Below are 27,091 nucleotides of genomic sequence, written 5' to 3' on the forward strand. Positions count from 1 at the left end.
ATTCTTCTTTCCAATTTCTGAAGATGATAATTGGGAGAACTCACACCAGCCAGGCTGGAGTGAATGCAAGCAAGACCCCTATAGGCAGCTCAGTGTATTAATGTAAAAATATGCTTAGACAACATAACTTGTCAGAGAGGATTATTTCTACTTAGTGAATCTGCAGGAGCCCCTTTGCTCTACCATTCAGAATTTGACTAGAGAAGAGAGTGGAGAAAGAGAGAGAGGGAGAGAGAGAGGGAGAGGTGGGGGAGAGGGGGAGCGCGCATTAGTGAACAGCTTCCGTGGTATCGATGTTGGAGCGCACCTCTGAACTGGCTTTTGTTGAGACTATCAGTGTATCTGTGCAGAAAGCATGCGCTGTCCCAAACCCGCTGCTACTATGAGAAATGAGGAGCTGCTTTTAAGGTATGTTGTCGTGTTCTTTGTTTTAATGTATGCCTTTCTAGTTTCTAGAGCTGGCTGAGGCAATCATCGTGCTCTGAATCAAGTAGCTTCCTTATCTTAGAAGGAAAAAAAAAAAAAGGAATCTAGAGAGAGAGAGAGGGAAATGAAATCGAGACCAAGAGATTGAGAGAAAGAGAGCGAAGCAAGAGAAAGGAAAAGGACTCCTGTGGACGAGTTATTTTGCAGGAGTTGCCTTTTGCAAGCATATCATGTATTTGCTCATTGCTGTTTGTGCGTGGCCAGTGGATAATTTTAAAGGCTCCGAATCTGGCTCTTGGTTTGTCTTTTCCTTTGCAATGTCTAAGCCTCTTTCATTATTATGCACTCTGCCTGGAATAATCAGCGAGAAAGGAGCTAAGGAGACTCCATATTAGACTTGCGTTCCAGATACCGCTCTAATCTGGACTTAGCCTACCTAAATAGTCCTTCTGTGTTACCAGGTTTGGATCACTTTATCCTGTTTGCCAAAATGTGTACCTGTTTAAAGACCTCTGTTCATGCATGGCGTCCTGGGTCCCTCTGTATAGAAAGCAAATATTTCTTTCCTGAATCTGTGTTAGGGTTCTACAGCCGACCAAGAAGGAGCCACCTTTCGGGAAGCAGAGAAAGAATGATGATAGAATTGGCATCCTGCTTTGAAAAATGTAGTCTTTTGTTTATTTGCTAGCAGACATTGTAGCACTGAATACATCTATGGGTCTGACAATGGGACCCGTTGAACAATGGAGCTGTCAAACTAGCTTAATGCATGTCTGGGGCTTTTTCTTTTCTTCTTCTTCTTTCTCAACACCCTTTTTATCTGCTTTAATCTTGTTTGTATAGACTCTACAGATTGAAGAGCTTTTAGGATTGCTTGGTTGTGGTTTTGTGCTTTTAAAACATTTAATATCTGCCCTTCATAGAGCTTTTTGCATTTTGCAGCTACGTTGGTTGGATTAAGTTAGAGATTTATTGCTTACCTCTCTGTTAACTACAGAAAGAAACTCATTGATTGAGACTGCTTGTAATACCATTATCATTCTGCCAAATACCTTGTTATCAGACATGCCTCTACAGTATTTAATGCTTGGGGATTTTAAATTTGCCTGTTTGGTAGACTTACAGAAGATAGCATGAAAGAAAAGTTAAGAGGAATATTTCTAATGTTTGAGTAAATTATAATTTCTAGTCTCTACTTCCTTTTTTGGCATCCAGGTAGATAAATAATTCAAAAATTAAAGGACAGGTGAGAAGTTTTGCCCTTATAATTTTGGTCACAAACTATTATTAGATAGCCTGTTAAATTGTTAAGGTAAAGATCTCTACAGAGTATATTGATTTTTGATATATGTGCTCAGAAAAGGCATTTCTATGCAGGGCAAACACTTCTCACATCTTCAGAAATCTTTCATTTTATAACATAAGCGTTGGTTTCTAAGGTGAACACAGTGAGACTTCAGAAAGAGAAAATGGAAAAATCTGTTTCAAACTTCTCCAATATTAAGAACATTTTTATCCTCTTATGAGCTATAAAAGTACTGATCCTAAAGTATTAAATGGTAATTGACCTACGTGAAAAACCATGTCATGAAGGTTCATTTCCATAAAGAATATCTCTTTCTTAACATGTTAATGTTTTGCTTTCATTACCTGTCTGTGCCAGAGCAGTCTATTGAAAAATACCAGTGAATGTATAAAGGAAGATTAAGGACCTAATTTTTAAAAACAGAAGGGAAATCATTTTACAGGGCAAATTTTTTAAATATATTTTAACTTAACAAATATTTTTTCTTGGATTATATTGTGGTTCAAATTAGTAATGTTCTTGGTAAACAGGAACGAGGTGTATTCCTTGTGAAAACCCAGTTATGAAACCTTAACTATTTTTTAAGAGTTTGGACATGCATTTCAGGTTTTTTTTTTTAACTTAGGTTGAAATGTCATAAAATATTTAATTCAGAATTATGAAAATTAGTGTTACAGGCTCAGTAAATTGCCTTCTCAAACAGATTTTCTATTGACAGTTGTTTCAGAGCCTGGCTGGACCCACAATGTATTTGTAGGATAATAATATTTTTAAAGTTATCCATTGTGAGTAGAGTGGATTTTATGATTATGTTCTCTTACTTCCAAAGGGATCTGAACTGTTCATTCCATTGGGTATGCCAATAATTGCTTTTAGGATGAGCTCATAAAAGGTAATTGGTGGAGCTTTATATCTGAAGCTGGCCCACTGTTCCCTGCACACCTGGATGCTGCTTTCAGGGGAAATTTTTATTCCAAAACAAAGGTCACAAAGCAGTTTTTTGTGGTTTGGGGAAGAAAAGTAGGGTCCTGTTCTCCCCAGCTGCTTGTCAGTAGCATGCTGAAATAAAGAAATACTCTTGGAAACCTCCATGTTGAATTTTTGACTAAATTGTAGTAATTTACCTGTGATCCATTCCTTTTAATTCCTGGGTGGTCATATTAGCTCCAAGAACAAGGGAAATCCCTTCCCCCTTGTGCTTTGATCCATCACCAGCTTTCAGAATTTGGAGACCCTCATGCCAGTGTCCAAAGCGCAGCGATCTTTTCCTTTTCCCTGATGGGGAAGGTGGGAGATTGCTGGAAGTTGGCAAACTTGTCTACATCTATTTCCACCACAGTAACAAGATGTGTAATCTGTAACTTCCATCAGCCTCCAGGTGTGATGATCCCCTTCCAGAGTGACCTAAACAGATGTCAAAGTAAATTTTAATTCTAAGCCCAGACTTGCAGAAAAGAAATAGCCAAAGAGTCAAACTGGGAAAAAGGCTTCTTTCTATAGAGCCATGGTTGCATCTCAAGTGCCTTCACACACAAGCCTCGAGAAGACTCAGGAATACATAGATGCATTCAGCAGACCACAGGCTGAGATCTGTAACCTGAATGTATTAACATTCCTTTACTGGTGAAAATGAAACCTCACAGTTTTTCTTTTTTAAAAAAAATACGAGTGTATACAACTGTGAAATACCCTTTTGGGGCTGAAAAACAAAGAAAGGCACTTGATTAACATTCATATCTAGAACTTTGGAGCAAGTGCAGATTGTGCTGGAATACCTAGGAGCTCATTCCAAGAGCGAATCAATACTAATTATTGTAATCAGGGCGGTTAATTAGGTGAAAATGTGGCTGATGGGAAGTTCATTGCTCACAGCCCTGGAAACACCTAGGTTGATGAAAAGAAGGTAAAATGCAAAAGGAAGAGTATTACATGGGAAGGATGCCTCTGTCTTTAAAGGGTCAGATTCGGTCGATGAAAAGCATGCCTCGATCTGGTGTCATCATGGTAGTGAGGAAATCAGAAATACCCAGCTTCGTGTCTGGTGCAGAGATTTCTGTGAAAGTCATGAACAGGATACAGTTTGCCAGACACATCTCCTGCTATTTCACAGTATTTATCTGCATTTCTTCCGACAGTAACAAGTCCAGTCCATTTAGTTGCAACAATGTCTGAGATCAGCTTGATTAGCCTTCATTGAATTTCATTCTATATTTTGGTAATCCCCGGGGATTTGTTGAGGGGCAGGGCATGGGCACGGGTTCTCCTTTCATGAGAACTATCAATTGCTTTTCTCCTGGTTGTTATTGACTTAGGGAATTTTTCTGAACTTGCAGTGACTTTTATTCTGTAGGGAAGATGAGGCAGTGGTTTGGAGAAGCTTGAGATCATGGCATTTTACTTAACTGACATGGGGAGGAGGGTGTCGGAGGAAGGAGAGCATATGTGGGGTTTTAATGTCATAGCCCATTAAGAGTGGAAATGAAGTGTCCTAGAGCTGAAACACCTTTCTGATCACATGGTACCCGTCCTCAGAGATACGACTGAGATGGAAGCTAGACATTTGTGTAAGTGTGTGTGTGTGTGTGTGCGTGTGTGTTTGAACCTCCACTCAACTCAGAAATGCGCTGGTTAACCCTGATTTGGGATGAGGTCCCCTTGGTTCCCAGACACAGCCTCCTGCTTCACAGGGTGTCATTAGGGGTCCTTATGTGCAGGTATGTTTATTGGTTCCATAGCTTTCTTCTGTGACAGATCCCAGCACGATTTCTTGTATGCCAAGACCATCACAGTTAACGGGGAATGGCATCTGTGGGGAGAGGGTGACAGCAGCCCAAAGTGACATGCATTACCAGGGCAGCTCGAGCTGCTGCCTCATCCCCTTCCATGTTGACCCGCCCGTGATTGGCTGCCTAGGGTTGTGATGAATCACTGCAGTTTATGAAGCAGGGCTTGCCAGCATGCCCTCGGAGAAAAACAAAAACCAGCGTTTTCCTGTCTAATCACTCAATTCCACAAACTTCATCGTCAGGGACAGGAAGAGCTGGAGGTTTGAAGTGATAACACAGACGCACCTTCAATATCCGTGGCTTTTTTCATCCCTGTCTTAAGAAAGGTTGCAGCTACCATCGGTAACAACTGTGTGCTGAAACTTCCGGATGGCATTGCTGGCTTCCAGCTGGCGCAGGAACTGACTGGAAGGGGCACTGCGGTACCTTACGCGGAAGCAGATCAGATGCTCATCAGCCCTCCAGGAAAGCTGCCCGTCTCAGGGGTACAGGGGCTGCGAGTCCTCCCGCATCGCCGTCGTCTTCATCATGCCTTGCTTTTGGAAACTCAGCTCTCTTGTGGGTACTGTGAGCTGGCTGACCTGTTCATTCAGAGACGCTCTAGGAAGCATCTCTGGAAATGAAAACTCACTGAGTCAGCGTGGGTGGCATGAGTCCCTGGGGGCTGCAGTTAGGATTCATTTGGACTTTCTTTTGGGAAACTGACTTGTTAAAAAGGAAAGGAGTCCTCATCCCCAGGCGTGGGGTGCCCAGTGCCTGCCCTCAGTAAACTGTATCCTTCCTCTCCCATCTGGGTCAGGCTGCTGGCCTGAGGAGTATCAGTGAAACCTCGAATGCTCCCAGAATGATAGGATTAGGACTGATTTTCCCTTTTTCTTCCCATCTGCCAGTTCCAGGTTTAAACAAAGATTGAGGGGTGGGAGGTGGGAGTGTTATGATCGGAGGTAAGGAATAAATCCAACATTTATTGATCGTCTGCTTTGTACCTGGCACTACACTAGGTGGTCTCTTTCATTTTATAAAATTTAATCCTCACAGATATCCAGGAGTTAGTGGTTGCTATGTTATTCCCATTTCAAAGATGTAAAAACTGAGACTGAGAGCAGTAAAGTCATAGGCCCATAGACACACATCTCCTGGTGGAAGGGGTGCTAAGTCAGGATTCAGGCAGGCTCCTTCCCTGGCCAACTTGAAAATCTAACTGTTGGATATTTGACACTTGAAAGTCCTTTTTTCCTCTGGTGCTGCATTGCCATGGTGCGCTTTGATTTGTACATGCCTTCTGGTTTTGCCACTGAATTCATAAGAAAGGGAAAATCACCGTTGTTTTTGCTTCAGAGTTCTAGCAGCTCCTCTGTATGTTGTCACTCTGTTCCCCCGGTAGTTCATGAGGTCTTTGAATAAATGTACCTCACTTTTCTTGGGCTTTAATCTATATAATGGGAGTGTCGGAAGGAATAATAGGGAAATTAAAAGCATCATGAAATGCGGTGTGACTTTGCATCTGCATAAGGGGCCAAAATTTGTCATACTGTCAACCAATCAAGCAAGACGTATGTTGTAGAAGACATGGTCTGAGCCGTCTGGAGGCCCACATCAGTCATGAGGCAGAGGGAACAGTGGGTAAGAAGGTGTCAAGTGGTGTATAATGCACAGGAGGGTGAGCTGAATTTGGCCTTGAAGGTTGGATGAGGGAGCAAGAAAGGGAAGTGGTCCTTAGAACACCCTGAATTTGTCTTTGCTATTAAAACAAAGCAAAACAAAATCCTTAATGAATCGCCTTTCTTCCTCAGACCCCAGAGTCATTCACATCTCTCCTCTCAATTTGCCATATTCCTATCAAATAGTGCAAATGAAGCTATTAGCCTCCACCAGAGAGTACAGAGCGACAAAGCCTTTGGGTAACATGAGGGTTTGCGCTCAGCAACAGAGATAAGACAAGATAACGCATTTCCACTTAGCTTGGGTAGATAGTACCACACTTTTGCATGAAGATTTTGGGTAGCTCTTTCAAGAGAAAGGAAAAAAGAAAAAGAAAAATGTTTCCCCCTGATGAACTTCATGGGAATTATCATCAAAAGGAAATTTAAAGAAAAAGTCATTTGGGATTTTCAAAAACTTCTATCAGAAGCTAAAAATAGCTAGAGAGCTGAACCATATTATAGGGAGAAAATAAGTTTCCTGTGCTCAAAACCTTAATGTATTTTCAGCCTACATGTCACTTTAATAGCTTGGTTATATAAATGCTGTAGTAATAATTGGGTTAGCACATTGTACTTCTTATCTCAGGATCATGGTAGATTTTGATTTTTCAGCCATTCATCTCTAGGAGGAAATGATGGCCGTGCACATGACAAAGGTCTAGCTGATGAGTCAGAATTAAGTGACATGTTCACAGGGTTAGTCCACCCTTTGATAGAATCAAATGCAGAATCCAACAGTTTGGTTTGGTTCTTCAGTCTTATCATCTTTTCCACTCCCTCGGCAAGTAGCATCTGCCGGAGAGAGTCTGACATGCATCATGTCAGATGACTTCTGATCCTTGGCTCGAAGAGCTCTTTGAAGGGGATCCACCGTCATCGTGGGTAAAGCACATTCGTGTGTTTTGTTTTACAGAAATCCAAGAGTTTGGGCTCCTAATCCTTCCACTTTTTCAAGATGTGTTTGTTCAGAAAAAAGGAGAGACATTCAGGCCAGTGGGGCTCTTCTGCCTCCAGAGATTCCCTCTCAAGTGCCGATTTTGGGTCTCTCCAAGATCAGCCTCAGAAAACCTCCCCCACTAAAGGCTTAAAACATTCCTTCCTTTTTCCTCCACCCCCGCTCCCCATTGCTACCTTCTCTCTGGACCTAACGCTGTGCCCACTGCTGCAGCCACCAGCTGCTGCGGCTCAGCTGTTGTGTTTTGTCAAGCAGTCATTTCTTCTTTTGAAATGTACAGCGCGTGACCGTGAGCCTGGAACTTGTGGCCAAGTGGGAGCACGTTTTGTGGGGGTGGGGGCGTTCCAGGGCACATTGCCAGGGAACTCAAAGCCCCATTCTGATAGGTATCAATTTTGTTCCTGCCGCCAGGCTGGCACCAGATAAGGGTACCTGATCTAGTTTGAAAAAAATCTCAGCATCTTCAAGAGGCCAGTGGGGCATTCTTTCAGAGGTTTTTAGGTTTTTTTTTTTTTCTGAAGGCCTGCCTTCATGGACGTATCACCAGGCCCGCCTTTTTCTCCTCCCTGCCCTCTCTCCAGTCTTCTCCTTGCCAGTTTTCATAGCCTATTTACTCACTTCATGGGACACGGTCTTACGTCTTCCCCCCGGGCCCCCTGGTCATGTCTGGAAAGGCATCACTCCAGAGACAGCTGTTCCGAGTTCAGAAATCGGCCTTGGTCAAGGCCAGGCCAACTTGATCGCTCTGACAGATGAGCCACCCAGCCTTCGCTTTTGTGGTCACCTGCCTCCCCAGACACGCAGCTGTGGAGGGAAGCTTCCGGCATCGTCTGACTTCCCTGCCAGAGAAAAAGAGGGAGAAAGAAAGAGAAGGCAGAGGGGGGAGGGAAATAGGCAGCTGGGGTGTCATGGAGAAAGGAGGAAAGGGGGAAGGCAGGTCCGACAGGGGTGTGCTGAGCTGGCTGGGCCCTGGGTCCGACAGATCCACAGTATTACCCTTTCCTCCCCTGGGAATGGAAGCTTCTGGAAACTCTAGAGGGGCATCTCATTTCCGAGCACGAAGGTACGTAGACAAAGAACCCATCTTCAGCTGGAGGGGCTCTTCAGAAGGATAAGAAATTCACCATTATGTATTTTCGCTCTACTGAAAACAGATACAGGAAAAAAAAAAAAAACAAGATTGCAAAAAAGCCAGTAGCAGCTGTTTTGGAGGGAGAGCAACGGCTTAAAATTCCTGTAAAAATGTAAAATAAGAGTTTCATAATGGTTTTTATCTTTATTGGCGTGCGATTTTACTGAAGCTGTTTTAGGGATGGGATAAAGTCACCATTCCAGAAGCTTTCAAAAAGAGTGGGGCAGATAAGATCAATTTTGAGTTATGATTGGTGATGTATTTTTTAAGGGGTACCTTGATGGAGCTAAGAAAAATTATATTTATAATGTATCCGTTAAGGATCTGTTTGGGTTTTTTTTTAAGCACATTAGAAAAAAAACCACTGTTGTTTATTTTTGCAAGTTGCTAATGGAGCTGGGGTAAGCCAAGAACCAACACTTGGCTGCAAAGTCAGATCCTCTCCCAGGTACTTAAAATTCATGTGGATTTCAAATTTATTGGCTGGAAATGATGGGAAACCCCCTTCGAGGGACTGTCTTTCTTGCTCCAAACGGCTCTCAGCACACTGGGCTTAATTTTTTTTTAACTGAAAAAGCTATGTTAATACAATTTGAATTTGCAAATGTGACGGGCGAACATGTTTGGGATTTTCGTAAAGAGCCAGAAGTGAAGAAAGAAAGCCCCTTTTGTGCAGGTGGCTGTTTGAGTAGATGGAACCATCCTTGGTACATCTGTAGTCGCACGGACGACAGTCTGCTGCCTTTAAAGAGATTGTGACCTGTGACGTTGTGCAGAGGGATCATTAAAAAATGGAAATTTGTCGTAAAGTATATAGGGTTGTCTTCAGGAGGAGAAAATGAACTGTTTGGTTATAAACATCAATCACTGTGTATCTGGCACCAGTCTGATGTTACAGTGTAAACTTTGTGCAAAAATGTTGAAAGATCTCTTAGTCAAGGGACTGCATCGTGCTTCATTTTTGGAGGAGGGTGACCGACCAGAACAGGATTCTTGCAATACGAGTGGTATCTACTCGATGTCCAAATGCGTTTCTTAGCACTCTGTTTCCATTGAGAGGTGTTTTCTGGTTTTGGTTTTGGTTTTTAATGCCACTGATAATTCAGTGTCAGAACAATGACCACTGGAGAAAACTCAGTTTGAGATGAGGAATGAGGGGGGAGCGGGTCGCTGAACCAGCACCGCTCACCCGATTGCCTTGGAAGGCCTCGTATAAAATGAGGTCATTCAGAAACTTTCCCTTGAAGTGCTTCCAATTCTTGAATTGCCTTTTGTTGGGGAAATGAATAGCAAGTTGATTAAAAAAAAAATCGACAATTAGGGGAGGGAGGGGGATGGGCTTCAGGCAGAGCTTCAGGTTTCCTGCAGTGAAGCCAAAATGGTGAGGAGACAGCGTGGTTTCCAGCAGCCTGGTGGGTCCCCAGGGATGTCAGCACCCAGAGGTGTCAACCTTCAGGTCACAGCCAGGAGAAGGCCTCATCCCCTCCCCCTGCTGTCAATCAGATCCTTGGCTATGAAATCGCTTCCTTGAACCCGCGTGGTCAGCGTGGCCCAGTGGAGCTGTGTGCAAAATAACTCCAGCTGCCAAAACAGGGTACCTGATGGCTCCTGACTGCATGAAAATTTAAAAGGGGGCCCTGTTGAGTTGTTTTAGAGTTTTTTTTTTTTTCCTGCCAAAGCTGTAAAAGGAGAAATGTAAGCTTTTCATCAGGTGGGGTTTAGTTGCATGGTCTTGTTTTATTTTCATTTTTAAGCTCACAAGCTTTTGAAATTTGTATTTTTTGCAGCGACTCTCGTGTAGGTGCTGTGATCATGGAAACAACACCCAATGGTGTGTGTGTGTGTGTGTGTGTGTGTGTTTTCTGTCTGGCAACTACACCAAGTGCCTATGCAGTCATTCTATTATTTATGTCTTTGGCAGCCAAACTGTTTCAACTCAGCTACACCCAGAAGATTTCCTTGGTTCCCGTCCTCACTGTATTTCATGTGAGAGCGCGTTTTCTTTTATAACCTGACCCCAGTTTCCCTTCTAACTTAAAACGGCAGGAGCAAATGTTCTTTGAAAACTCTGGTACACTGGTGTTGTTAAATAAGGCAATAACCTATTCACTTGTAATTCTTTCTCTATGACCTACTTACATACTACTCTCCCTCCTTATAGTATGATTAAAAGCTGCTTTGAATCCACTATTGCCTCAAGGGATTTGAGGCTAGAATTTAACAAACTGCTGAGAAGGCTTAAGTCAGTAAGAGGCCTTCCCAACCGCTTCTCCCAACTAATTCACACGCAATTAAAGAGAAAATAAATATTTCAGAAGTGTCCGTGTTAACGAAGCTTTTTCTACCTTTTAGGAGGTAGATGTACTCGGAGCTTCATTCCAGAGCGGATTTGAAAATATTTTTCTGTTTGATTCCGGCGGTCGTGTTTTGCTTCTGTTCTGGAAGCCACGTCTCTGTTGGTTCCTTCTTAAAATAATTTCATTATCTAGTCAGCTCCTTAGATCCACTTGGGAGTTATATAAATAATATATGGAAAATCAGGAACTGTCAAGATTTGTCTCGTTGCTTTGGCTAATTCCTTTATTAAGCTTATTGAAAGACGGGTAAAATTCTTCTCATTTCAAAGGCAGCCTACAGCAGCTCAAGGAGGGAAGAAATGTGGCAGAGTATTATCAGGAAGAGCTGGGGGGCTTTTGAGGGTATAAGAATTTATTTTTACTGCGTCTGTTTTTCAGTTCTTCATGTACCTAGACCTGGTTCCTCAGAAAGGCAGTATTTTAAAATGAAGGTTAGTCCTAGCCCTATGTCTGCCTTGGAGTTAGAATTATCTTGGTCAAAAGCCAGATAATATTGTTCAGCTGAAGAAGGAAATCAAGTCAATTAAGTATGTATGGGCTTAATTGAATACTCTAGGCCTGTACCTCCAAATTGCTCAATGCCTCGAGCCTGGATTTAAAATTGATACGTAAATATCCAGTTTCCTTCATCATCTCAAAAGATGATCAGTTCTCGTTATAACACAAAAATCGGTGAGAAAAGATAAAGGCCATCTTTTCTCCACATTATCGTGTCGGCTACATTTAACTCCACGTGATACAATTAACTCCACGTGACTTAGTTGTTTAACCCTCCGGCTCCCGGGACTACACCCCAAGGTAGTGATATGTCATCGCAAAGGAAAATTAAAAATGGTGATCACCAGAAGAGGCAAACGATGACGTCTGGTATGCAATTTATGAGGTTGCTTTAGAATGTGAAATATGCCACAAAGAAGTTTTACATACTGTGACACTGTGAAAATTTCGGGTTCATCTAAATAACCAAACAACAGAACGCCAAATTAGAACTCCACCGTGTAATGTTTACAAATCACTTGGTAAGGTTAAACACCCTTCTTGTGTTTGTGAGAGTTGTGTTCTATTTCTTAATTCCGTAATCAGTCACAAATCTCAAATGAGTATTGAAGCTTCATGGCCGTTATAAACCTAACACTCTTTCATGAAGCTACTCCGTTGGTTTTTAATCATTGTGTTAAATGCTTGGAAATGACCCATTTGTGATTTCGTGTTTTAAGGGAAAACGTGATTTATTACTTTCTTGCTTTCCGTCCGGTATACTTCTTAATGTTTTCAAGATGATACAAAAGGAAATATAATCGTGCGGAGATTGATTCATCTTTCTCTCTAAAGCACTGGAAAGTTCCCAGATGTCACTCGGGCCATTTATCCGATATTGACTTTGATTCAGCCACGAACGCTGAGTTCGTACACGGGGGAGCCCATCACACGGAGGAGAATTTAAACAAAGCCCCGGTGATGGTTCATCTCCCCTGGCTTCGGTCGGGGAGTCTGGGTTTGATGGTGGAACGCACCGGGCTCTGGCAACACGGCGGCACTAAACCCACTCCAAGCGGTGCTCGGGGCCTCGTGCCAGGCGCCTGGGAAGTGGGAAGTGAGCGGACCCGGACAGAGCCAGCGCGGGGAAGGAGTGTGCGTTGGTGGATGCCGGGGACCCCCCGCCGGCCGGCCGGTCGAGGTGGTGAGCTCGGCTCGGCAGCTGCGGCCGCGGGAGGCCCCTCCGCCCCCTCCCTCGCGGGGCCGGGCGGGCCGGGCCGGCGGGCCCGCAGGGGTTAAAAGCGGCGGCGCGGCGGGCGCGGAGCTCCGCCTCCGCTCGCCGCACCTGGCGCTCCGCCGCCCGTCGCCCCGGCGCTGGATTTCGGAGGGGATTGGCGGAGAGCGGGCGGGGAGAGAATGTGACAAGTGCCGGCTCGGGCGGCCGCCGCGGGGAGGCCGCGCGCACCTGTCCCTGCCCGTCTGCGCCGCCCGCCGCCGCTCGGACGCGCGCACCGCCGCCCCCCGCCGCCCGAGCGCAGAGCGCGCGCCGTGAACATGACTTCTGCCTTCAAGCTGGATTTCCTCCCGGACATGATGGTCGAGGGCCGCCTGCTAGTTCCCGACAGAATGTTAGTGCAGCTCCGGGGGGCCGTGGGGCCGCGCGGCCGGGTCGCCCCCCCCCCCCCGGATCCCCGAGGAGGGCGAGAGCTGAGCGGCGGCGCTCCTGCGCCCCGGGCGCGCGGGGGGCGGCTCCGGCCCGGCCGCCGCCCTGGGGTTCGGAGCCGGCGCCCGGCGCGGGGAGGTGGGAGAGTGGGTGAGCGGCGCCGGGCGGTGCGCGGACCGGAGAGCTGGGCGCGGGGGTCGGGGTTGGGGCGGAGGCCGGAGCGCGGGGTCTGGGCGTGGGGGTCCGGGCGGCCGGGACCGGCGAGCGGGGCGCGGCGTCCCAGGGTGGGGTGCGCGCGTGCACGCTCGTGTCATTTGAAATTCGGGGCTGCTGGAGCTCTCGTGGCCCATTTTAAGATGCCTTCTTACCAAATTACCTGCTCCTCTGACTTACCTTTGCAAAGATCCTTGTTTCTGTGGTGGGGGAGTGAAAAGAGAGGAGAGAAAGAAAAAAGAGGGGGGATAATTATCAAGCATTAAAATAGCCAGGTGTGCTCTGTTGCAGAAATTAGCGGTACTTTTTACGTAATCACGGTGGTTTGTCTGATTTACAGCCTATAATTTAATAATTAATGTGATTCTGGTGGTTTTTACACGTCGTCAAACTGGAGCAGAGAGTTTATTGGGAGACGTAAAGAGCTGGGATTCCTGAGGAAAGGAAAGTACGTCTAATTTTTATCGGGCTCATTAGTCCTGATAGGAAAGTTTCTCTTATCAGCTCGGGCGCTTTCAAGGCAACAGGATCTGCTTGTATTTCAGGCGTGTTATGAAAAGGAAACCTAAAAGGGTTGCCAGGAGTGGGTCTGAAAGGTCTGCGTCCATTTTAGACTTGGAATATGTACAGTTGTCTCTTTTCAGGCAAGAAATGTGATAGTGAACCTAGGGTACAATTAATCTAGTGAAAAAAGGACTGCTATCCTTGGAAAGAGTACATGTAAAATGTTTCCTATTGTACGCACCGTGAGATAACATTCATATTCTTCCTGGCACTTTGCTGTATCCTTTGCAATTTTCAGGCCATTCCGAGCTTTATGATCCATTTCCCTGGCAACTAACTTTCCCCTCCGGTGCTGGATTCTTTTTCTAGGATGTTAAATGTTATGAGCTGAGAGATTCTTGAGAAACTCCGCAGTGGCCAATTATTTGAGCACCTAGGATTTAAGGGGGTGCGGTGGGGGTGGAGGAGCCAGGGAGAGGGATGAAAATCTGTTAAATGTGAATTGTCCTTCTGGTCGCTGTTAAGAATGTGAACTTGCTGGTACACATGATCCAGGTCCATTGTCCCATCTAAGATAATCAGTTAATGTAAATTATGTTATCGTGTTTCCTTTTGGCAGTTTTCTCAGAAATTAATCTTGATTAGTAACATTCCAGTGATATTTGTTTTAAAAGATGTCTGTCCTGTCCTCCCCCCCTTAAAATATATATCTGTATAGGCATTTAATACATGTTTGCACATTAGCTAATTTGAAAGTTCTGTGTGTTTTCTCCTGTATGTTAGAGTGTCGGGGTTGAACCAAAGAATTGGCTTGATTACAATTTTGAAATTACGGTCACCTCCTACTTAAGTGACCATAATATATCTAAGAATGCTCTATGAAGTTTAAGTGTTAATGGTCTCTGAAAGATGCTATCGCTTATCAGTTAAATTATTAATTATGGTAGTTTAACTTGTCCTTTTCACTTGGTGGATGAATGTGGCTTGTTCAAATTATTTGCACTGAATAGAGCCTTTATGTCTTAGCAATGGAGTCTCCTAGAAAATTCCTAGTATAACTTCCACCCATTTCTCTTCCATATGTTAGTTATTTCCAAATGCTATCCTTTGGAATCAAACTCAGATTGTTTCCAGTGTTTGTTAATTACTGCTTAATTGAACCTAAAAAGGAAGAAAAATAGATGATTTGTAATTGATAGTTCTATTATCTGTTTCCAAGATTACTATTGTAACGTCTCCTTAGCCTTGAGAATACTGTAGCATGTTTCCCGAAGTAGTTTGTAATTAACTCACATTAAAGACCATCTTTGGGGAACAGCGTTTGTGGGAGGAATGTGACAAGCTGAAAATGCTTGAAACCCACCTCGAAGTCGGCCTTCTCACAGTATTCATACAGCTGAGAAGATAGCTGGGCGGATTTATTGTTTTCTGGACTGGTTGTCACATATGGTATATTACCCCTTGGACTAAATTGCAGGTGGCTAGATACTGGCCTTTTCCTAAAAGGAACTTAAATAAAGCACAGGGCTTTTCTCGTGTTGATTTTCTAAAGCAGTAGAACATATTTTCAATGGCGTTTCCCCACCAGCCTATATTAGATAAGTCTGCAAGATGTAATATGTTTGATTCCTCAAGGCAGATGAACAGATAGCTTTTGAGGTGAATGATAGTGTTTGACGACCTCACTAGCCATCAAGTGTTTAAAGAGCCCAGATCATTTAAGGCTGTGTCACGATATAGAATTGTTATGCTTCAAAGTTCTGGGGTTTTAAATGTTCAGCCTCAAAACTGTAAATGGAAGTGGACCTTTGAAATACACTCAACTATCAAAGCTTTGTTTTCTTTGTGTTACCATAGGACATCATTTGCAACAAAGCATACTACAAATACAAACAAAACTGATATTTTAAAAATTCTCTCTTAAACTGTGGCAGTTGGTTTGGCTTTGGAGTTGGACATGAGTGTCTCTCCTTTGTTTCATCCTTTGAAATGATAGTGTATATGCATCTGGGGTTTTCTTTCCATGTTTTTGGATTTTTTTAACACATTTCAAATGGAAAATCTAAGAAATACCATCTCAGAAATGAGAAATTACAGGTGGAAAAATCTCTGAATGCCCCTTTAAAAGTATTCAGATTTGTGATGTGAGAGGTGCCAAGGAGAAGCTTCCAAGAAATTCAAACGAAAGCTGATTTTTCCCCCCTCATATTTTGTGAGAAACCTTACTGAGAAGGAGAAAAAGTTACCCTGAGTGCAGATTCTTCAGTTTGGTGAATGAAGCTTTGTGTTAAGTCCTCCCAAGTTAGGATGACTCGAAAGATGTCTGGGTCAAATTAAACTGAAAGGCTATTCTAGGGACATCATTGTTAAAGTTGAAAGAGGCTTTGAAGACCATCTCACCACTCGTCCTCATTTTACAGATGAAGAAACTATGAAAGGGGCAAGGTGACCAGTCCAAGACGGGAACGTAATTACTACCTCCCACTTCCCCCCTAAAATGACAAAAACATGAGTCATTCATTGAATGTCTACCATGTACCCAGACACTACTTACACTGTCACAGTAGATATGCAGGGTAGGTGTTGTACCCATTTTACAGATGGTGCTGAAAGAGATCATTCTTGCCCATGCAAGATGGCAAAACTGATTTGCTTGTGTGTGTGTGTGTGCGCGTGTGCATGCTATGTAAATGCATGTTTACGCACTGATGAAGAGAAAATTGTGAATTAATTTTACGACAGATTTTTGTTGGGACACCAAAGTTGTTGATTGAGCATTATAGGAAGTAAGTAAATACATATCACCTATACAGGACTGACTCTCCCATTTGATTCAAATTCACACTCTTATTCCATGTGCTAATAAACTAAAGAGAATGCATTTTAATTAACAACTTTTGGGGGGGTGGTTTGTAAAGCGCCAGCAAGATGAAGGTCAGAAGCATTGAGTTCCCGTTCTTTTTTCAGATGGCATTTAAAATACATTGGAAAATGCCGTTACTGATAATAAAATACAGTGGTGACTGAGATTTATCACCTGATTCCTTGAGAGTCATGAGAGGAAATTAAAATGCAAAGACTCTGGGGAAAAAAAAAACACTGTCTATGGTTCTTTAAGGAAAATTTTAAAAATGTATTTTCAGGTGGGATTTCTTAGTTCGCAGTGCCTATTTCAGTATCGGTTGCTTCCGGAAACCAAAAGCTCCTCCCACGTTGGCATTTTAGAACACTGATGTTATCTTTGATCTGGGTTAGAGGTATTACTTTAATTGTTGAGTCTTGCTGTTTAATTGTAATTTGCCGGATTGAGATTATTCTACATCTGTTGATGAGATGGGCTGAGCTGGGAGGAGTAAGAACCTCCAGAGACAAGATGAAAAGAAGATAAGACTTTTCAGATGCAAACCTAGTGATTAAGATTTCCTGGGATCATTTAGAATGTTTTCAGTCTCCCAGGGCTTTTCTCCCCCCTCACAGCTATCATAACAGTATATTTGGCCTCTGATAAAAGACTGCAGTCTCCTTCCCTTTTTCACACAAAATCCCCGGACTTTTTTCTCCCTAGCCTTTCCTTGTGGTCTTGTTTCTTACAGGTGAAACCCTCATTCCCTTCTCCTAAAAAGACAGGTGGTGCTTTGGCCTGCAGAATAATCCCATCAACTTGATCACTGTTGAGGCTCACATGCAGACGTGGATGATGGGGGTCTGATGTCACTAGCAAATTTGAAACAGACAGACCTCGCAACTCTGCATCCACACTGTCAGCGTCTCCTGCTGAATTTGCATTTCATTGGAAAACCTGCTATTTTCAACATGTTTCAGCGAGCCAAATGATCAATCAGTAAATCATTGTTGTCTTTCGCCTCCAATGCTGAACCTCACCCAAACTTAAAAACTCTGTATTTCCAACTGAGAGTACTCATACCAGAGGGTTTTGTTTTTTTCTCATTTTCGCTCTGTGCTGGCGGCTTAGGGTTAGCTATTTCTCAGTGTCGTATTGGTTCTGCAAAACTGCAGAAGGGAGGCTTTAGAAAGTACGACGGATTTCCAGTTCATTAGCACCTCCCAGTTCACATGCCCTGTGTGCTTCTGCTATCGAGAAGCTACGGGTAACATAAGGAAGCCAGCCTCCGTGCTGCACTACTTGTGTGGTGGTGCAGAAAATGCATTTTTTATTTTTCCTTAAGAAAAAGGTCTTGTTGAACTTGAAGGGAAATGGAGCTGCATGTTCCTGGAAAAACCTTGGTAGGAAACAAAAACTCATTAGCGCAGTAAATGCGATGCTCGCAGGTAATTGTGAAATAATTACTCCCCTTTAGCATGATGGCTGTTGAATTGTGCCTTCCAATATTCTCCTGCTCTGAATCGAGATGTGAAGGTGGAAACCCCTATCTCCTCCTGGGACGGTCTTGTTCATTTGCTGCGTGCTGCAGACTCTTCCTAAGGGACTTTTGAAAGAGGGGGCAACAGGGAGACTTTCAACAGCTTCCCTCCTCCCATGTGTTCTAAGTCACGACGGAAAGGTCACGACGGAAAGTGATTACTCCAACTAGTTTTATAGAAATACAATTCCACTTAGGTGGTTGAAATGCCTTGTGAGCATATTTGAGATTTACACACTTGCAGGGCTGCGCTTGGGGTCATATGAACGGTCTGTTTTATGAACTGCAGATTTTATATTACGCGCAGATAACGAGAGGGCTGCTTTCGGATCAGCTGATGATTTAAAATGGAACGCTAATAAATATGTAATCGTCTGGCTCTCAACATGACAGATGCGTACAGATTCGGGTTTTGGTTAAATTTTAATTACTCCATTTGAAAGAATGCCTCAGAGCCAACTTATGGGCCCGTGATTAGACCCATTTTTTCTTCAAAAATTTTTTTCCCTCCTAAAGATTTATGTAAATTAAGTTTAGGCTGCATTTAGACGAACATATCATTTGGGTTTATTCTCAGCTATTCTCAACGAGGCCAGACTCGTATGGCCTCTTAAGGTCAGATGTGAAATAAAGAAATCTGTTTTAAAGAGACCTCAGTGTAAGAAGATGTGTGCACCTTTCTGTGAGGAGTCAGGGAATGATCAGACCAAGCGACATGGGGCTCCTTTAATAGTGACAGTGTTTTAAAATGGGGTACATGCAGCATCTGGATTTTAAGTCCTAATAACTGAAAAACTCAAAGAGGCTTGTTTCTTCAGTGAGATTGGTTGTGGCTCTTCCTGCCTTAACCATGGAAATCGAGCTCCGCCAGCACAGCAGCCGCTCTGATATTTACAGACTCAACCAGGACTGAAGATTTCCGAGGTTCACAGATGACAGTGGTGACTCACTCCTTGGAGAGAATGCAATTAATTTCAGCTGATTTATTTGACATTTTGACATCACTTTTGGAGAGCTTTAAAAAATTTTTTTTTTCCTTGAGTATCATAGGAGTGAATAGCACTTCAGCTTCAGTACTGAGATCTAACATTCTATGCTTTTATGCTGAAAGGCTTGATTTTCATGCTGCTTCAGAAGAAAGTTCCTAGCTGGACTTAGGCTCCTTAAATCTTAAGGTGGTAGTTTTATATCCTTTTCCTTGAATGATGTCTTCCTATCTTCTGGCCTCTCCCTGTAGCAGGAAAGTGTTACCACTTTTATTTGACACAAAGTCCCTTGATCCTTTCAGCTAAAAGAGCAAAATATATTATTGACGTGGCTGGAAATATGCGTATAAAATGTGTGTGTGTGCATGCACCCATGTATACGTATATATGTATGTATAAGTAAGTGGAGAAATATACATGGAGAGCTATCTTGGGCATACTTCCTCGCTTTCTTAAAATGTCTTCCATTTAATGGTCTTTGGCTGTAAATTATGAAATTATTGCACAACATGTTTATGGATTAATACTTTCATTACTGTAAACAGTTAAGATTCAGGATGGCGCTTAGCATCTTGATCAGAGATGTATTTCCTGTTAGTGATACTGCTAGAAACAGGTCTCAGGTCTATGGTTTGACTCTTGGGGCCAGAATTTCTGAGCAGCTTCTGCTAGAGGTGAGAAAAAAAGTTCACTGGGATAGTCCTGCCATAGTTTCTGGGTACAAAGTGGAGACCCTTCCCTGTTCAGTGGCCCTTTTCTCTCCTTGCTGCAGAATCCCCAAACCTGGGGACCCCTGTAGTTTCTCAGTTGCAATTGTGATGTTGCTACCATCAACCTTACAAGTTTGGAGCAGGAAGAAAGAAAGACTCTCAAAGCAACATGACAGTAGACCCTAAATCGGTGTTTTCTTGGGCAGACATGGCTGGGGCCGGCCAGACCAGGTTCCTTACCTGGTGCTTCGTGGCTGCTGCCACCATCTTGTATGAGCCGCATCGTTATCCCATAGCTTCCTGCCGCTGTTGAAAGGGGAACCTGACATTTCAGTTGTGTCTGATGGGATTCCAGCACATAAACTAAGGATCTTAAAAAGGCTGTAAAGTTACAGGAGGTTTATGGGCCTATCAGGGGGTGAGTTGGTGCAAACCGTGTTAAACACGCACGTAGACCCTCACGTCCAGTCGCTTTCTCTGTGCATCTCAGGGGAAGATGGTGTTGGGTGTCTCACAGGCGCAGCAAATGTAGGTTGAAATTGGACATTTCATTTCCTCTTTGGAAAAAAACATAGGGGAATAATAAAAGAGCAAGATGATACAACAAAGCGCGAGTTAGGACAGCTTTGGGTAGAAGACTAATGGATGTGTGTTTTGTTAGGCTTTGTGTCCCTCCGCGCCCCGGGCTCTGTATCCCACGCTGGATTCCTTCAGGGCATTCACGGAACAGCTCCTTCTGACTTTGTCTGCCTTTCTTAGTTTTCCTGATGTGTATCTTTTCAGTTCTTCTGTTTTAATCTTCAGATGCAGTGGGCTTCTCCAAGCCCATTTGACCACTCTTAGCATTTTTGTGACACTTCAGGAGAAGGGGCTACATCCGTGCACAACGCATTTCTCAGAATGGCAGCCCGCGAAGGAGGGCCGTGTCAGGACACCTTGCCGTCACTTGGACTAGATGCCAGCAGCACGGCCACGTGCTTCTGCATAAAGCTCTATTTTGCCTTCCTCCTCCACTGAAGGAGGGGTGTTGAGCAGAAGGAGAGCGCATTTGGGAATGATGAGCTCTGGTGTCACTGTCGTGGCCCGCTATATTTGGCTGTGCTGCAGCTGTTTGCCTTCTCAAAATTGTCACCAGAAGGCCCCCAACTGCAGTTACCCCCTTCAGTCCAGACCGGTGGCATCTTTCCCTGTGACTCCCATGGTCCACTCAGCCATCTCGCGTTGGTGGCAGAATTTAAAGATGACGCACAAGTCCTTTTGAAAAGCCCACGGGCTGGTTCCTGTGCCGGCAGCTCTGCCTCTGCGTCTTCATATAAAGGCAACTGCACTTTCCATTCAAATGTGACCTGTCACGATGCTTCTTTCATTTCACAGAAAACCCGTATTTTCCGGACTCTCTTTCTCTTCTCTTCCTCCTGGATGTCAAAAAGTTGGTGCCAACAGCAGCGGTATTTCTTCCGCTTCTGTTTCACTCAAGCCCTTCAGAGCGCATTGCTGCTTGCTTCTGCTATTAGGGTCCCTCACAGAGCAGCGTGTTGAAGAGGAGACTTAGAGGCAAAGCCTCTTTTTTTGTTTTTTTTTTTCTCTTGTTAAGCACCTACCACAGAATTGGCTTTTCTCCAAGGAAAAATTTAGGAAAGGTCCTCCTTCATATAGAAACCATTTTAATTGCGCTGGTGGAGTGTGGCTTTTTACTTTTAGTGAGAACTTCCTCTTGGATGGTTTCTGCCTGCAGGGGACACTTGCCCTGCGCTGGGATGTCCTTGTTGGGAGCAGAATGGAATCATTAGGGATGTTGCTTTAGGGTCTTTCCAGGAGTGGGGTGGAAGGTCCTTCTTGGGGGTAAGCATCCTTTATTCAACAGGAGTTTCACATCTTTTCCTGGCTCACCTTGGATTTGTTCCATGACCCCTGCTAGTCTCAGGTGTCTTTTCAAGATTCCTCATCAAGAGAAGAAGGAAAATAAGATATGCTTCTCTTCTGTCTCACCGTGTTATTGTGAAGCTAATGGCAGGTGTGGTCTAGGAGTGATAACCTAAATGGCTTACAGTTGCAGGGTCCTTAAAACCGACCGCAAGTTCACCTCCCTTTCCTGGGAGACCAAAATACAGCGAAACTTCATCACAACTGACCGGTTAATGTTTTCTCCCTCAGAACGTTCATGCGTTAAAGTCTCAGCCAAAGACCCATAAAGCAGTATTGCTCCCATATAAACTTGTAGAAAATGCCCAGTCCCCAGGACCACATTAAAGAAATTTTTTTTTTCTTTCTCTCTCTCTCCTCTTTCTGCTTGGTGATTGAGAAATCAAATATAGTTCGCGTTCTAACTGTGAACTTGCGACCAGACCTTCCATTCCAGGATGGGGTGAAGCAAAAAGCAATACCTCGATCTTGTATCCCCACAGGTGCATTTGGGAAAGCCCATCTCTACACCAGCTGACATAGGTTTTGATTTTTGTGTGAGAAGAGACTGGGCTGCACAGCGTGAGGCTGGTGCTCACGTCCTTCGTCTTGCCCTAGCAGAAACCCAACCATTAAGAGAACAATTTGGAAGATCTGATGGATGTTCTGAATGTGGAGGGGAATATTGTAAACCATCGTTCAGTGCTCAATCCTCAACATGCCTAGAGAACATCAAAGGAGTGTTTCTAAGGAGGAAGGGAATTGGAAAAGGAATCGGTGACATTTAAGAGGGACCCCAAGGGGTAGGATGTAGATCCAGCTGCAGGATTCATGTGAGTTATTTTGTTTTTCTGTGTTAATACATAGGCACTCACTTTTCCAGACATAGCTGATGGGGTCTGCTCCTTGAAGTCCTAAGAGACCAGAGCTGCTCTAGCTAGTGTGAAGATTGCCTTCTAACGTTGTAAATCACCTGATTCACTAAGATCAGATGTGATCAGATTCAGCAGGGAGCCTACAGCTTCATCTGAGTCCACTGACTGAGGCATGTCCCCCGTGGTGGGCCAGGAGGCGGGCGGAACACAGCATCCACTCTGGCCAAGAGAGCGGTGTTGCCTTGGAACATGACCAAGCTGTGAACGCGACCTCCCAAACCAAGAACCCATTGCTGCCCATATGGAGCAGTCCACTTTGCATTCAGGTGAACCCGGGACTTCACCAAAGGCAGAGGGGACTTTGGCCCTGTTGGAGATCACGACTGTTGCTGAGATGAATGGGACAGGAAAACGGGGTCTTTGGATGGAAGCTGGCAGAATCTTTAGAGAAGAGGCTGCCTCGCAGATACTGCACATGTTTCTGTACAAATTGATTAGTTCTTTGTAATTGGCACATTTATCTTCTCAGCGTCAAAGACGTCTAATTAACTTTATAGGCAGCCTTTCAGCTGGGCCAAGATTTTTGTGTCTGGCTCTCGTAAAAAGTGACCAAAATTGGACCACTGTCAGCCGCAGAAGCCACAGCATGGCCTCTATCTTGCCTCTTACTGTGTCTTGTTTTCTCAGGTCTACTTGGAATGTGATACTTTTGATCTAAATTGATTTTGAGTTGTCTGTTCAATAAAATAATGATGTCTACCCAGAAGCCAAAAAATGTTTTCTGATGTCAACAAAACTACTTCTTTGACAACGAAATACTTCTTTTTTGGATGTTTTCTTCTTAATTCTGGTTCCTAATGCTATGAAAGGATGTTGCCTTCCTGTGGGTATGCTTTCTAAAATATTTTGTGACATTAGCTGTCCCTGATGTGGGGTACGCTGTGAGCCAGCCATTGCCCTCAGGCAGCTTCTGTAATTATCAGTTATCTTCAGAAAACTTTTGCAGGCTGACTTGTGTTGTTCCTAATTTGCACAGGAGGAAATGGAGGTTTGAGAAGGAGGTGGTACATATCTGTCCCTCTGCCCGTTTGCAGAAGCCCAAGATCTTTCTATTAATCCACCTTGCATTCTGGCCCAGGCTGCTTTGGCTTTCGAGGGATTCCTGGGTCCTTCTGTGACCTTCTGTGAGCATAACCATGTTGAATTTCACCAGATAACGCTGGCGAACTGGCAGCTGTGGGTCCTGAGTGTGAAACCCAGCTGCCTGGCTGTGACCGAGGGCTGACCGGCTTTGCAGGTGGGCCTTCACGCAGATGGCTTGTCCTTGATTGCATTTCACTGCTGGACCAGTTTCTGAGCCTGAAGGCAAGACGTTAGGAGGGCTGTCGGGAGAAGGGGGCCCATAACCATGTGGGACCTGAGTGCCGGAGGCAGGTTCTCACAGCCGAGAGGAGGAGTCAGTTCACAGTGAACGTTAAGGGGGCCCCTCAGGCTCCATCTAAGATAAGCGGGTGTTCCAGTGACGAGGTTTCTTCTGCAGATGTCCTCATCCTCCATCTACTTCTAACTTCCTAATTTTTGCATCTGATTTAAGGGAACACTTGGCCTTTCTCTGGCTGCCTCCGGCCCATAGTGTGCCTTCTTGTGATTAGGAAAAGGCTCTCAGGTAGCATTCAGTCCATTGTCCCCCTCGCTCGGTGACTTCAAGCAGTGTCCTTCCTACACTTACTTGCAGTGTCACCCTCTTCTTCATCTGCAGGCCAGAGAAGCAGGCACTAGACCATGTGAGTCTCAGAACAAGAAAACAAATGGATTTTAGATGATTGACAGTTGTGACCAAGCCAGGCATGGACCCTGGCCCCTCTCGGGTGTCAGTACACTTTTGACCTCTCCGCGGCGTCTTGCTCAAGTGCACACACATTTGAGAGGAAATCGTAGATGTGTGCCTCATATGTAGATACCCAGAGTAAAGGAACGGGTAATGGAGAAGTTAGAGCAGAATTCACACATGGGTCGGTTTAACCTGCACACCGTGTCATGCCAAATATTAGCTTCTCGAAATGCCTTTACTCTTGGCAGAAGACGAGCGTCAGAACCTAAGAGGGTGTGATTTGAGTGGGGTTTTCATGCCCCGTGTGCTTATTGTGTTCTTGCCACTGATGCAAACATTATCTATAATTACATTTTCAAGTGACTGAAAATTGCAGGCTTTGTTGAACAAAAATACAGCCAAAGAATGGGATGTATAACCACTCCACCCTCATTATAAGGCTTTCAGAAGTCAGACTATAAGGCCCAATACCATGGCCCTCAACTCTGTGATACCAGCTCCATTCTCTGATGTTTGAACACTGTCAAAATGCTAGGTTTCCCAGCGATGATCGTATAATTGGAGGAAAATGTCACTACTCTTTGTGTGCTTTACTGGCTCTGTGGTCAACACCATCACAGTGGCCCCTCCTCCCACAAATCCTCTGTTTCCAGGATGTCAAACCAGAAATCTGAGTTTGATTTAGATCCAAGCCTGGTGTGTCCAGTTGAGGGAGTTGGTTGGGATAAAGACACTGTTGCCTTCCTGGGGAAGATACTGTTAAATCTCTGTTCTCGATGGTATTCTCCGTGACATCTGATTGTAATCTCTGTGGCATTATGTTATTTTCACACTACCTCACCTACTGATGAGGGTGCAATTAAAAACAGATTGCTCTCATGCGGACCTACTGTAGGATAGACTCTTCCCTTGGTCCAGAGCCTGGCCATAGGACAAGGAAAAAAAAAAACATCCTGGCCAATCTTGGTTTTCTAGATACAAGATAAGACCCTATGTCTAATTTCACTGAGACCTTAAACTACTTGGAATTAAAATAAAAAAAGAAAGACTCTGATGTGTCACACCTTAGTGTTTTGCTCATTGTTGACTAAGCATCTTAAAATCTAGGCAGCGAAGGAAATAGAAAATGTTCCTTGGTTTTGGATGGCAAGCAAACAGGAGGAAGAAATTATGGTGGCATTATTATTAATTTGTTTATAAGATATTAAACTTGTCATTAGCATGACGGTTTACAATGTCATAACTCACTCTCCAGGCCCTGGTAGGGTTCAGACTCTTTGCAAAAGTCAAGAAGAAATCATCGTGATACTTTAACCCAAAATAGGAGCTGAGTAAATACTTGAGTCAGGCTGCTCAGAAAACCCCCAGGCTGACCCTGATTGTGCTGAGTGCTGCCCCAACAGGTGGGACCTCCATGTCATCAGCCAGAGAAGTGTTCCTCAGGTCACAGTTAAAGTGTGGCCAGTTGAAATCCATTTAGGTCAGGTGTGCACCTAGTGCCTTGGACGTTCCCCAATATTTATTTATTGTGTTATGTTTTCTAACATAAATTGTAAATTCAGGTGTATGTGGAGTTGGCTTTTGGACAGACCACTGTATACTGTAGTATGAAAGTTAACCATATTCAGGACTTTTAACATTCACAGAGATGAAATGAGATAATTCTGGGGTCCCAGTAAAACTCCTCCGTAACACAGCGCGTCAATAAGGGTTGTTGTTTTCTAAAAAATGTGAAGGGATGATTGCAGTGGTGGAAGGTTCTGTTGCAGTGAAAATTCTCAGACCTAGCCAGTCTCCATAATCTAATATAATTGCCCAATTGGAAGGTATAAATGAGGGCAACTCAATTTGTGTGTTTCATAAATTCCCTCTGTGAATTACAAACACACTCTCATGTTCCGGGCGCTTTTTTTTTTTGACAGGTTATGTGTTGATATTTGGAAGCACCTGAGCTTCTGGTGGCTTGGCTTCTTAACCAATCAGCAAAACTTACCTGAAGAAATGTAATTAGTCTAGAACCAAAGTAAATTAACTTCTAAAGTTATCTAATTGCCTCTGCTAGAGCAAATTGCTTCCACGGTGGTGGTGTGAATACAGCAGGAATCCGGAAGAACGTGACAGTGCTACAGTTTGTACTGCAGATTGAATAGTTAAAATTCAGTTGGACAGCTGAGGAGTTGCGGATTTATGGGTCACAACTGACCCATTATTGGGCTGAATCGATCAGTTCTGTGGAAACCACCTAAACATTTTCTGTACTGAAATTTGTGTTTCATTCTTAAAAAACAAAAAAACCCCCAAAAAACCTCTAAAATTCCTGCAGGGGGACCAAGAGTACAGCTCATGTTAAGCATCAATCTCTACACAAATATTTAAAGTCTCATAATGTGCTGGATGGTTACTGCCTGTTCTAGGTGTTAAAAAATTGTATGGACTGTTAACAATAGTTCTGAAGTTAAATGTTTGGTTACTCCGAGCTTTCGTCTCCCTTTGTTTCTTTTTCAGTGAAACAATGGTTTAAAGTGTAGACGGCTCTGTACTGTTTCTATAGTTTTGAGTCCTGTTGGCTTAATAAAAGGATTTTCTTGTTGTGAAATAAGAATTTAATTGTTACATCTTTCTAAAGACCCTCGTTCCTCATCCTGTGGTTCAGATGTGGTAAATATGATACTGCCTCATCAATTTTTTTTTCCTAAACCTAAATCCTCCCTAGTGTCCTTAAATATAGTATCACTGAGAACACAGTGGAGGCAACATGGTCTCGGTGGAGGTGCTCATGTGCATTAGGATCTTGGCCATTTGGAGTGTACGATCCAGGTAGCTTGAGAGATGACCCAAAACCTGTGACATGGCAGTGCTTTCCCATCTAAAAAAAGCTGCAAG

At 43.9% G+C, this 27,091-nt stretch overlaps 1 protein-coding gene across 7 annotated transcripts in view; it reads left to right on the plus strand.

The window, feature by feature from the left end:
• Positions 1–27,091, plus strand: part of CELF2 (CUGBP Elav-like family member 2) — a 466,579-nt gene that overhangs the window by 174,324 nt on the left and 265,164 nt on the right. For 2 of the 7 annotated variants that reach the window (XM_072955428.1, XM_072955429.1), the window contains exon 1: positions 12,544–12,770. The exons of 4 other annotated variants lie outside the window; for them this stretch is intronic. In XM_072955428.1, coding sequence (XP_072811529.1) covers positions 12,697–12,770 — 74 coding nt within the window. In that variant the 5' untranslated portion in view covers positions 12,544–12,696. Of the gene's footprint in view, positions 1–12,521; positions 12,771–27,091 lie in introns of those variants that run through there. One more of the 7 variants, XM_072955426.1, reaches the window with a different exon arrangement.

The sequence above is a fragment of the Vicugna pacos genome, chromosome 35 (assembly GCF_048564905.1).
Source record: "Vicugna pacos chromosome 35, VicPac4, whole genome shotgun sequence".
NCBI classification, from domain to species: Eukaryota; Metazoa; Chordata; class Mammalia; order Artiodactyla; family Camelidae; genus Vicugna; species Vicugna pacos.